Below are 12,543 nucleotides of genomic sequence, written 5' to 3'. Positions count from 1 at the left end.
ATCACATTAATTAAAAGTAATATATTTTATATTAACATTGTAAAAATAATTTCCCTTTATTATTCCTCATTTTAGGGTGCAATGGCTGTCAAGTACTCAAAGTGTTGCTGGTTCAAACCCTGCCTCCCCAAGCAATTATGTTGAAGGTTGCTCTGTACAACGAATTGCACCTGACACCCAATAAGCCTTATATAAACTGATTTCATTCACCATAATTGCAATGAGTCACACAAACCACATTCACAACATATTTGCTCTGGTTTGAATTAATAATTAGCTTGTGTGAGTCCCTTTGACCTGTTAGGCTGCAGGGAAGTTTGTTTTGCTTAATGAACCTCCAAGGATTTAAAAAAACAGGTCAAAAGAGCGAAGTAGACCTAACTAATATTATCAAGGGCAGTAGATGAGTCAGAGGGTTCTGCAGTGGACTCATTCGATTAATCTGTACGTGGTTTGTCCTTGTCCATTGTTCTATTATTTCACTATATATGTATATATATATATATACATATACATATAAATATATGTGTGTGTGTGTGTATAAATACACATCCATTCATCCCTTTACTACTGCTTATCCTGTTAAGTGTCATGGGGGGCTGGAGCCTATCCCAGCAGCCTTCTGAGAGGCGGGGTTCACCCTGGACAGGTCACCAGTCCATCACAGGACCAACACATAGAGACAGACAACCATTCACACTCACAGTCACACCTACAGTCAATTTAGAGTATCAATCAGCCTCGTCCCCTCTTGATGTCTTTGGACTGTGGGAGGAAGCTGGAGTACCAGAGAGAACCCAGCAGGAACAGGGAGAACATGGAGACTCCACACAGAAAGATCCAGTGCTGCCCAGTACATATACGGTATATACATATATCCTGTATATATGGATGGACTGATCTCTTTTCAGCAGCATGTGTGTGTGTTGGGGGGGGGGGGGGCTGTCACTGGTTACATGACATGACATGTAAGTGAGTCATAATGATGAATTCATTGGGGACCCGTGCATGCTTCTAAACTTCAGGGGGATAAGACATTCCTATCCAACAATGGGCTGATTTACACACACTTGACCTGTGCTACGCTCTTGAGTGTCAGGGGTCCCAGTAATGAACGAGCACCTTGGCAGCTACCAGTCTTTACTTGTTCATTAAGACCACTAACCCTCTGAGGAAACAGGAGGGGCCCAGTCAACAACTTATTCACATACCTGTTGTGTTATTGAGTGAGCTCCTCCATTGCTTAGAAAAAGAACACGTGGGTGCTCTTCACCTACTCTAGACACACACACACACACACACACACACGTATATATAATCCGTTCCTCCCACAAGAAGCAGGAGATCCCTTCAATCCCACCCCAGGGCCTTGAAAACTCCAAGCTCCATACTTCATGCGCCTATAAAACCAGCTTTTCTTCCCAGAGAAAACAAACCACAGACCATCTCCTACAGAGTATTTCAACACAGAGCAGCAGAGAAAGCAGAAGAAGAACAGGATCACAGTTGGGAGTCACGCTCCTCAGGATCTGTAGACAAGCGAAGGGGAGGAAAAGAAAGGAATTGCAAAAGGTAAAAAAAAGAAGCTTTTCTTTTGGTGTGGGGTCCTGTTGTTTTAGCGTGAATCTGCTTTTCTGAACTGATAATCCTCATTGACCGACGGATTTAAGACTTTATTCTGACATCTGGAGCCTCGATAGCTTTGTGCATAAGGTTTCGATCTATTTTCGTCAAAGCTCACAGCGCTGGTGGAGGAGAAGAAGAAGAGAAATCTGCTGCGTGAGTCATTCTGTAGAAAGAGGTGAGTCTCCGCTGCTAGAGTTACAAAGCCAACAGCCCATCATGGACTCTCTCCTCTAAATTACAGTACAAGATACAGTTTTCCAATACAGGTAATAATAAACTAATCTCCTGTAGGATGTGAAGAAGAGATGACACGTGGACTGGGTTATTTATTCCTTTTAAAGCAGTGACAGCTATGGAATCCGACAACACATAAAATAAGCGGAGTTTGATGCTATGATTTACGGTGAGACAGGAGGGAGGTGATCATAAACGTTGACATGGGGCCAAGCGTTGGTCCACTGGACATGAATCATTTGGGATGTTCTCGAACATCTTTCTGCAAGAATTACTTTGAAAATCTGCGTACGTATCCTTCATTTACGCAAATATTTGCCGCTGAAGTGGCTCGTACGGTCGGCTCCTCACAGAACAACTTCTGACAGGCCGAGCGTTTCGATCAACTATTTAACTAGTCACCTATAATGATTTGCTACGATATTTAATCGTGCTTGCACTTGAACAGCCACCAAAATGAAAGAGATTAGTTGTACATTCTGTCTTTTTTTCTGCCCCCCCCCCCCCCCCCCCCCAGCATTAAATACTGGACCATTTGGAAAACATGTATCAACACGTTTTTGGGACCGTGCTCAAATTAAAGGGGAAATGACTTGGCAACACTGGTGAGCAGTTTCAGGCTAAATACATCAGCTAGAGAAATATCGAACACTGACGTGTACGAGCATTCCTTTTTTTTTTTTCTTTTTTTTTTTTTGAGAGAGAGAACTTAAATGACCTACATTTGAGTTGTAATTATACTCCTGGCGAATGTGCGCTCCACAAACTCAGCTGGTGGAGCGTCAACACTGATAACCGCAAATTCAATGAACGCTCTCATGGAATCTTTCAATGCTTCCACGCTGTAGATGCTCTGTTTTAATTTCCACCAAATGTTTGTCAAAAGCATTAAAGTTTGAAGACTGAGAAGGGAACTCCCTGCAAATCCAAGGACAGATTCCTTATCTGGGATTAAATTGAATTCAAGACATGCTTCCAAGGGATTGATGTGTCTGATTCACCAACTTCTGATAGTCACTAAGGATTTTTTCTCTGCACTAGGGATTATCTCTCATGTTAGAACAGAATCAACACACTGATCCACGTTTGATATGTTTTTTGGAAAGTAATTTATTGCATTTCCTATTTAAAATTTCATGATTTTGTAATTGAAAATTCTATTTAATCTATTTAGGCTTGTTACATGAATCTACAAACCACTGTGGTAGTTGAAAATAAACACTTAAAACTTTCGCATTTGATTTAGTTGAACTGGAGCTCAGGCGTGTCTCTGCTGATGCCAAAGGAGGTGTGTGTGTGTGTGTGTGTGTGTGTGTGTGTGTGTGTGTGTGTGTGTGTGTGTGTGGGATGGTTTCTCTTGCGTATTAGAGGACTTTTCTGGTATCGGCTTTAACCTTATCAGGACCCTTCGTCTTCAGGGGGACCAAAGACCGGCTCTAATGTGGCAGAATGTCATTGGTAAAATCCTGGTTAAGATTCGGGGGTTTAAGTGTGAATATGTTAGATTAGGATTAGGCATCGAGAGGTGAGGTTAAGATAAAACCACGTTTCTTGTCACTTTCTTGCTGTGGTCGATCAAACACTGAGCGTTCATGGGTTTGCGCCAGTGGGCGAGTATCCAGAGGTGTGGTCAAGTGTATTTATCAGGATGCAGCAGTGATTTAGGTTGAAATATTAAGACGGTTCAGCTGCATCTCACACACACACACACACACACACACACACACACACACACACACACACAGGGATACACAGCAGCATCAAAAGGTGAACGACTCTTTTTCCACATCTGCTTCACCTCACAGAGCTTTAATGGATTCCTGCTGTGCTGATGCTGATAATTTGCTTGCACGGTGTGTGTCAGGAGCTCAGTGTGTCATTTCTGTGTCGAGGTGTGTATTGATTGCATTACTTGTGTCGTTAAAGATCCCCTCCAAACATCTTTTTAAGTTGATGCAGTAATACCCTCACCAAATGTGGAGGAAAAAGTACACAGCTCCTTAAAAAATTATATGCTTTGACCGATGTGAAAGTAGAGAGGTACTTGACACTCAGAAGTATCAGAAGCAAAAGAACACGTTCAACATGGTATTTGTGTATTCCGAAACTCGGGAGTATCAATTAAAAACCGTTGCCCTCTCAAGGTCACACTACAGCGGTGTGCGTTCCTGTTGTCCCGCTCTGATCGGGTTAGGGTTAGGGTTAGATGCAGAGTTTCAAAAACTGCACAAAATCAACCGAAGTACAGGTATCGGATGTGAAAGCAGCCTTCTGGTGTCGCACTCTGCACCAACAAGATTCTACTCAGTGACGCCGTGGGAGCAAGTGGAGACACATGTTTTTGACATTTATGTCTTCATATACCCAATATTTCCCATCCATGCAGCATCTTGTGCAGAAAAAAAAGAACTATAATTAACTTGACAGGAGGGGCGACACGGCTCAGAGGTAGAGTGGCCATTTAGCAAGGGAGGGACGCTGGCTCGATCCTCACTTCCCCCGTGACCATGTCTCAGTGTCCTTGAGCAAGATACTGAGCCCCTAATTGGTCCTGATGGCCCAGCGACGGACTGGCAACCCGTCCAGGGTGAACCCCGCCTCTCGCCCAACGTCAACTAGGATAGGCTCCAGCCCCCTTAACGCAAAAGCAGTACAGAAAATGGATGGATGGATGAATTTGACAGGACTGAGCAGCCTGTGCAGGGGAAGAGTAATTTATCTTTCAGCTTCTGAAATTGTTTCCTCGGTCGAAGTCCTCACGAAGGGGAAGACAGACTTGTTTAATTTACTGTTTCAGCCAAAACACACCCACGACGACATTCAAGATGATTTAAATAGAGCTCGCAGACATTTCTCAGGAAGTTTCACGGGAGCAATTTTAGGAGGGAAAATAAGAGAAATTGGATAATTGGTCCCATTACCTCTCTCGGGAGCCCGATTACCACCAAGGTTCAAGTTCACTATGGAAAGCAGAACATTCTTCTTTCGACGCCTCAATACTTCTGTAAAACCACAATGATAGTCAAGATCACCAGTTCCTGGAGCAGAAAAAAAAAACCCATCTCCAACACAATCAGTCAGAGAGCTCCAGGTTGAACCGTGATAAAGAATTCTGCTGGTCAAGAAGTCACTTCTTCAGGTGCCAAACCACTGGACCATAAAGCTGGACAGTTGCGGATATGATTTCACTCGGTTTGTTCCACAACTCTACAGCAAAATCCAAATCTCCTCTGGCAAATTACATCCATCATTCTTCCTGAGAGGGGTATGGATTGTAAAGCGGGACCAAAGGGATTTTCTTACAGTCGGCACAAGCAAAGACATTCATCCCGGCCTTCATCAGTCAGCCCGTGTTACTTCTGCAGTAACAAGCGACTTCCCGGCCCCGATGGGATGCAGAAGACCTCTTGATCGACCTCCAACAGCCAGCCAGTAGTGTACAATGAGCCAAGTGATTTATGTTTAAGGCTTGGAAAGTCTTTCATACCCATTTACCTTCTGGCGCATTACAATATATTATCTCAAAATATTTCCAACAGATTTCAAACCAGGAGAAACCAATCATGGTGTTAAAGGTGGACTTGATTTTGGTTGGCGGCCAGAGGTGTCAGATCTCCTCACCCCCTCTTGAAATTGCTACAGTAATATTCGTAATACTCATAAAGTTATTATTGTAGGAATGTTCTGACAATGGGGTAACAGCCCTGGTTAACCACAGCTGACTTCATCATAACATTAGCAACAGCAGCGCTACGGCTAGGAGCTAGTGGTAAGTTAGCATGGCCAGACGTCCCTGGAAGCATCCCTGAATTTAAGAGGGAATTTGAAATAGAACTCTTTTTATTTGCACTTTTTTGTTAACAAACTAAATAAATTTTAAAGTATAAGGGGGATTACTGAATCGTATTCTCATGCATGTTGCTCAAGATTCTTGGATTTGAACCTAGGCCATTCCTTAAATCGAGAACGGCTGGACATCATCATTCCTTTGCTTTATCTTTAAACTGATAAAGACTTCAACTCAAAACAAAACCGACAGAGAAGCAATGAATTTTCCCTTTTTTTTTTTTTTTTTAAACAAGTCTGCATAGTGCCGATGACAAATCCCCCTGTCCCCGTCCCGTCACCTCGCTCCAGACCTTGTGCACGCCTTCTTTGGCAACACTGAAACCTAAGGAGCTCCATATAAACACCGACCACTTTTGTTCTCCACTGCTATTACCGGTAAATAAGATGAACGAGCTGCTGCTAAGAGGACGCGATAATTTGTGTCACACTGGGAGATGTTGAGCAGTGTTGCAACCAATTATTTCAACCATGACACACAGCCACAAATCCCCCCTCCCCCCCATTTACACCAAGATAATTGAAATACGTTATATAAGAAATACAAGGCTGAGTTACACAATCGCAACACTAAAAAGAAACCAGGCCAAATTCTTCCCAAAATGAAGTGAATATTTGTGTATCAGGCAGTCACACAGTCATATAATTCATGTTATACCATTTTTTTCTTTCCCCTCCCTTCTCTGCAGGTCTTTTCATTCACTCTGCAGCAGGATGATGATGTGTCAGTGTTGGTTACCAGCGGTACTGATAGCCTGTATGTGCGTCCCAGGGTTTGCATCAGAGTGCAAGGACACCTCCATCTGCAGCGACCTGAGCAACAAGGCCAGAATACGGGTAGGTCCGCCGCTTCTCCTGTTTCCTATACCAAGGTTACTTTCTGAAATATGAATGAAAGAATAACAGAAGAACTATTTTGAGTTCATTATATCTTGAAGATTTTGCTCTTATTCGAATCCTTTGAGGCTTGTTTATGCCCATAGAAGCCTTCTTCAAAGTGCACAGAACAAAATGCAACTGAATATCTACTAGGTTAATCGATAATAATGACATAATACTCATAAAAATCAAACTTCGAACATTCTAATTTGTAAAGCGCTTTACCAAAAAACAAACGACAAAGTGCTTTGAAGATGAAATCAGAACGTTCGCTGATAAATAATAATAATAACTTAGAAAAAGCCTCAGAAAAAAATGGAGTATTTTTTTTAGAAGAGCATCAAACGTGGATACTGATAATTCATGACCGAGTACCTCCTTTAACCTTCTGCTCACATGAATGTGAACAAATACTTCATGCAGCTCTTATCACACTGGAAATGTTATCAGAACAATGGATCAAACTGTGAGTTCTTCTTTTCAGGGGTCGCGTGAAGGCCAGAATTATTTTTCCTTTTTTTTTTTTTTATGACCACGGTAGCAACATGTGATAAGCATTAGCGCTGATTTAAATGTGACCACGAGTCTTTAAATCATCAGGTGGCAGACAGAGTTGGAAAGGGGTCCTGAAAACATCCCGAGGAGACGTTCTTGCTGATTTATCACCGGCACGACAACACAAACTCAGTGACACGCAGGCGTCAACATGAATAGATCATATCTGTGCAGAAAGTGTGACGGATTGAAGATGGATGACAGGGATCAACGATCAAATGCAATGTTTTGCACCAAGGAAACTAAATTCTTTTGATTACTGAAACTAATTAAAGTTAGTAGCGGAAAAAAAAGATGATGTAGAGGATTATAAAATCAAAGAAAATAAAAGAGGTTGAATTTCTCTTGATATTAATTTTAGTAGTCTTGAAACGGGGCACCGATTGCCTTCCAGCTCGGATGACGTAGGCAAGGCTCGACAGCATGAGTCTCAGTTGTTTCATTTTAGGGAGTTCTTGGCGGCACGCAGTGACTTGAACCACGTCTCAACGTGCATTTATTTATAGAAAAAGATGACTAGACAAACTCAGCATGACATGGTAATTCCTGATGTAAACAAAACCAGCAATGAACTGGTGTGTGTACGTCGCTGAGTGTGTGTGGTGTAGGAAAGAAAAGACAATTAAAAGAGGAACAGAACCCTAAGCTACGTCTGAGAGGGATACAATAAGGGAATTTGTTTTCAGGCCGCTTGCTGCACCTGTCTCAAATTGATTAAGGGGCGGCGATCTACTTCAGGTGAAGTGGTGGGGAGGTTAACTTGGTTGTAACTAATGTGACCCCAAACTTTATGAAACAGAGCAAGAAGTGAGGGTAGACACAGCTTACTTTTAAGCTTGCTAGCGTCGAAACACCAATCTCCCCGCTAATATTACAAGCTACCCTTTATGTCACTCTGGTCTCGTCTCCAGCACTCTGGACGTGCCCAAAGTATATTTGTTGTGCATAAAAAAACCAACAACAGATGTGTACACAGGATGCGCACGCATCTAACGTGTCCAGTAGTGCAATCGCAGTGCAGCAAAGGTTCCACATGTCGGAAAGTAGTGACAGCTGTGTTGCGGTGGTTGCATCGGGTTGGGATCAGGCCAGGGTGGAAAAAAGGGTGGCCAGGATTCAGCGTGAGGTGGCCAGGCACCACCCCCTGCCTCCATCATTGTACATGTGTGGCGTGGTGGCCTTTTAGTAGTGATGATTTTGGCTTTAAGTGAAACTCACCTGTGGCACGAATCGAATCACGATTCAACCGACAGGAGACATTTCCTGTCTGTACCTCTTGGGGACGGTAGTTTTCCATTCAACATTCAACTCGAGTGTTCCAGCAAAAAACTCTAAATCAGTCAAACTACATGCTATCACCGTGTCTGCCCATGTGTGACTTTGAGGTGTCTGTGGTGATGAGGAACTAGAAATTTGATACCATTGATCAGGAAAAGTCTGGAAGAATGGGGTGTTGGACAGGAATCCTGAGGAATGTCCTGCGGTGAATAATTACCATAAAACGACGATGATGTCTCAAGGTTCCAGCCTCTGCTCTCTGCTTGGGGAGTGTTTGGAAAGCTGGACTCCTCACCATGAATTGTACGTGGGAGTGTTTCCCTTAAGGAGGTTGTTTTTCTTGTTTTAGATGGAGGATGAGATGGTTGGTGTTAATGATGGATGGGTAACTCTCACCAGTGACCCCCCCCCCCCACCCCCCCGTTGCGACTTTGTTCCGAGTCTTTGGGAGCCAAACCTCCAATAAATATTATAGAGTTGTAAATATTCTAACTGCTCTTAGGGGTAAAATTCTGCATGGGGCACTAAAATTACACAGTGAAATCAAACAGAAACAGCATGCTTGTGAATTTTGATACTTTCCAGTGTCTTGAGTGACAAACACAACGGGAAAGCAGCTGTATTTTTAATGAATTCGTGGATTGGGATTTGTACTCCAGCAGCTGTGAGACTTTGATGTGCTCAGACACATTTTTGCAGGGTTCTACTTTGTGTACGCAACACTGATTTCTTACTTCCAATACCCCTCGCTCAAATTTTTATTTTTTTTGTGCAAAGTTTCATCTTTTTTCAATCACATAGCGCTTGTCTTAATTTGAGCTTGCTTTGCCATATATTTATATGCTGATGATGTTGCGCTGTTGGTATCCTACAAAAAATTTTTTTTGAAAAACATCTTGAGCACAGATGTTTCAAAAGGCTGCAAGGTAAATCTTACATAACACAGTTTCCCTTCATGTTAGGCAGACAGTAGCTCTGAAGTTCTTACAAAAAAATAACCAAACTCATAGTTAGAAAAAACAAACTGCTGGTTGGAGCGAACACAGTGTTACGGCATTGGAATTTTTTTTATCTGCCACCGCCACATAGTTTCTTTAAAAAAAATTGCAGAATTTACAAATAAGCTGTTTATACAAACAAACAAACAACTTTTAAATTGACTCGTTTTTTTTTTTTTCTTAACGTAGTTTCCATCGTGTGACATGAGGTCACGAAAAATTCTCTCCAGAGTTGAATATTTTCCTGTCACGTCATTCACTTTGTCTGTTTACATAGAGTTTGTATGTGATGTCTGTTTGGTCTGAGCAACAGGTTAACATTACAAACAACAATGGATGACGGCTTGGAGGGGTTTTTCTAGTCGGTGTTCATTCATTTACATACGATACGCTGTGTTTAAGGTGTTTTTATGGAGAAAATAAGCTGTTGTTGGAAGCTAAAATTTAGGCTGAGCATGAATCATGCTAATCTGGCAACAGAGATATATTTACATTTGCCAGTCTAACTTTAACCGGGCTTTAACCGAGGATAGTTTTTTTTTTTTCCATATGTGAATAAATCCATTTTTATTAGTCGTGATGCTACCAAGTCACGTTTTCTTGCTTCAAAATGACATGACGAACACTTTCTGGTGTCTGTGATTTCTCACTGGCAGGACTGCATTCACCTCTGCATGTCTGTGATCCAGACTGACTTCCCAGACCCTCAGGCCCTGAAAGTTAATGCTGAAGATGAAGTCCTCCTCAGCATCATTCTGGCTACTCTAAGCTCGCAAAACAAGATATCAGAGTCAGACCTGAAAGCCCACAGCACCAACCAACGCTCGTACTCCATGGAGCATTTCCGCTGGAGTAAACCGACTGAAGACAAGACGCCGGAGCCGAAGCTGGCGCCTAAAAGTGAGAAGAGACGCTCCTATTCAATGAATCACTTTCGCTGGGGTAAACCCTCTAGAGACAAAGCACCAGTTCCAAAAGTGGGATCCAAAAATGACAAGAGGCAATATGCAATGGAACATTTCCGTTGGGGTAAACCTCCTGGTCCCAAACGTAGACCAGTCAAAACCTTTCCCTCCCCTCTGGACAGAGGGAGCTTAGCAGAGGGCAGCTTCTCCCCTCAGGCTCCAAGGCAGCTGAACAGTAAGGACGATGGCTCAAAAGGGAACCAGAACCAAATTAAGGGATTGTTGAGAGCAAAAGGCAACCCCAAGTCAAGGGGGAAAAAAGATGGGAGGTATCAGAAGACTCGCTTCAGACGGGGTAGCCCACCTGCCTCCAAACCCGTGTCGTCGAAGGGGAGACCTCAGGAGAGGCTGGCCAGGGTCTTCAGGAACATTTCAGTCAAGGATGTTCAGAGGATAAGGGCATGAATAAAAGGTGTGTGTGTGTGTGTGTGTGTGTGTGTGTGTGTGTTTGAGAGAGAGAGAGTGTGGACAAGTGAGTGAGTGAATGTGTGTGTGAGCGGGTAACTCTAATAGACATTGCATGTTAATACCCACAGCTCTTAATTTTAAACGATTAAAAACAGGTAATTATTATTAGCATGTCGTTGAATGTATTTTCTAGGCCAAAGGTCACTAAAGACAATAAACACTGATGCACCCATCGACTGCTGTGACCTCCTTGGCCTCAACTTAAGTTTTCTTGTTAATGAAAATGTCATTTTGGATAGTAATGTCTTGAAAAAGGAACTAAAAAAGGAAATAGGGTTCAAGATGCTTGTGAATGAACATGTTTTTAAAAAAGCTATTATTACAGTTTTTGGAACCCAACAAAATATTAAAGACAATTCTGTTTACAGTAAATGATTATTGTTATTGTCTGACTTTTGGTCATTGACACCACTCACCTGATGGAGGTCACCTAATTTAGCTGAAGACTTCTGGTTAGCTTGTACTTCTTGTACTGAAGATAAAATAACAAAATTTACAAACTACAAAATACAGTATAAGATAATATGGATAATGGAGAAAACCTGGAAATAATGTATATGACATTAGGTAATGTAAACAAATGACTATCAGAATTAGTATAATAATGTCTATGGTGAATACACACTGGTTGAAAACCCATTTAGATGTCATATTTAACATCACAAACAATTAAATAGAGGCCTGTTGTCAATTAATTTCTCTATGACGCCATCAATCTTGAAGGCTGTCACCACTTTATTTCCAACTATAACCCGCAGTGCCATCTTTTGTGGATTAACCAAGTTCACCTGGTAGAACCCATATATGAGTGGCCAACATACCATAAAAGATGCTACAAATATATGTGTTCTTTTAGAATTCATTGACTGTATTTCTTCAGTGTCAAACAACCACCATTACATTGGTAAATAAAGTTGAGTTGCATTTCTTCACGTAATATCCTTCATTCAAATGAATTAGCCTCAAGTAATGCTAGCTGATGTAATGCTAACTTACCATGATGAGCCGCTATAGCCTTTCAGCTAGCTCCCGCGGCTAATGCTGAAACGTGAATGTAGCACCCTGCGCTGTTGCCTGAGGTAAAAAAAAAAAAAAAAAAACTTCCTGTCAACCCGGAAGTTAGCGTTAGCATAGGTTCCAATTTCCTTGGCCAAATACCAATGAGATTTTAAAATTCAATTGTGGATTAATACAGGGGAAAAAATAGGTGGATTGTTTTGTTTTTGTTTGTTTTAAGAACATTTCTGCACCATACATATAAAATCTGATTATGAAAATTGTTTGAAACATACACAGCTGAATAAAATATATTTTTACTAGTTAGGTCTACTGTGTATGAGTTTGAACTCATTTAATTTTTATATACAAAAAAGCAAAAACAATACAGATAGCTACCTCTACCAAGGATAAATAAATGAACAAAATATTAGATGCTTAAAAAAGAAAGAAAAGAGATTGGCTTTACTAGCTTTAAATTTATGTTGTTTTTTTTTAAATCTAAATAGCTTTACTTTTTTAAATAGTGTAATCTGGCATCAGGAGTGACTTTTTAAAGCTAATCCTGTTCATAGTTTTTTACTGACTGCAGCAACAGAATTAGAAATGAATGAGAATGCATGTACATACACAGTATGTTCACTGATACAAGCAGGCAGGCAGTCAATTGCATAAGCGATTGTGTAATTGCAATATTG

General features: G+C 41.4%; 1 protein-coding gene across 2 annotated transcripts; it reads left to right on the top strand.

Annotated features, from left to right (window-relative positions):
* The first annotated feature begins 1,436 nt into the window (after window positions 1–1,436).
* LOC147242979 (pro-opiomelanocortin-like) lies at window positions 1,437–12,065 on the top strand. Of its 2 annotated transcripts, XM_086189861.1 has the most exons (4): window positions 1,513–1,572; window positions 1,737–1,801; window positions 6,396–6,543; window positions 10,073–12,065. In XM_086189861.1, exons 3-4 carry the CDS (start codon window positions 6,421–6,423, stop codon window positions 10,784–10,786), a joined length of 837 nt encoding a protein of 278 aa, XP_086045987.1. In that variant the 5' UTR covers window positions 1,513–1,572; window positions 1,737–1,801; window positions 6,396–6,420; the 3' UTR covers window positions 10,787–12,065. The 2 variants fall into 2 exon arrangements, with proteins under 2 accessions (XP_086045986.1, XP_086045987.1); XM_086189860.1 differs by lacking the exon at window positions 1,737–1,801 and having other exon boundaries at window positions 1,437–1,572; window positions 10,073–12,063.
* Window positions 12,066–12,543: the final 478 nt, after the last annotated feature.

This window comes from Aulostomus chinensis, chromosome 20, assembly GCF_037954235.1.
Source record: "Aulostomus chinensis isolate RoL2024-O1b breed Wild chromosome 20, RoL_Achi_v1.0, whole genome shotgun sequence".
In the NCBI taxonomy this organism is placed as follows: Eukaryota; Metazoa; Chordata; class Actinopteri; order Syngnathiformes; family Aulostomidae; genus Aulostomus; species Aulostomus chinensis.
The sequence above is the reverse complement of the archived record's forward strand: the minus strand, read 5'-3'. Positions and strand labels throughout refer to the sequence as shown.

Bases quoted from the DNA above. Each gene is read 5' to 3' on its own strand.
- LOC147242979 (XM_086189861.1), top strand. From the start codon at position 6,421: ATGATGATGTGTCAGTGTTGGTTACCAGCGGTACTGATAGCCTGTATG. The intron at 6,544-10,072 runs GTAGGTCCGCCG...TCTCACTGGCAG, and splicing joins GCAACAAGGCCAGAATACGG to GACTGCATTCACCTCTGCAT.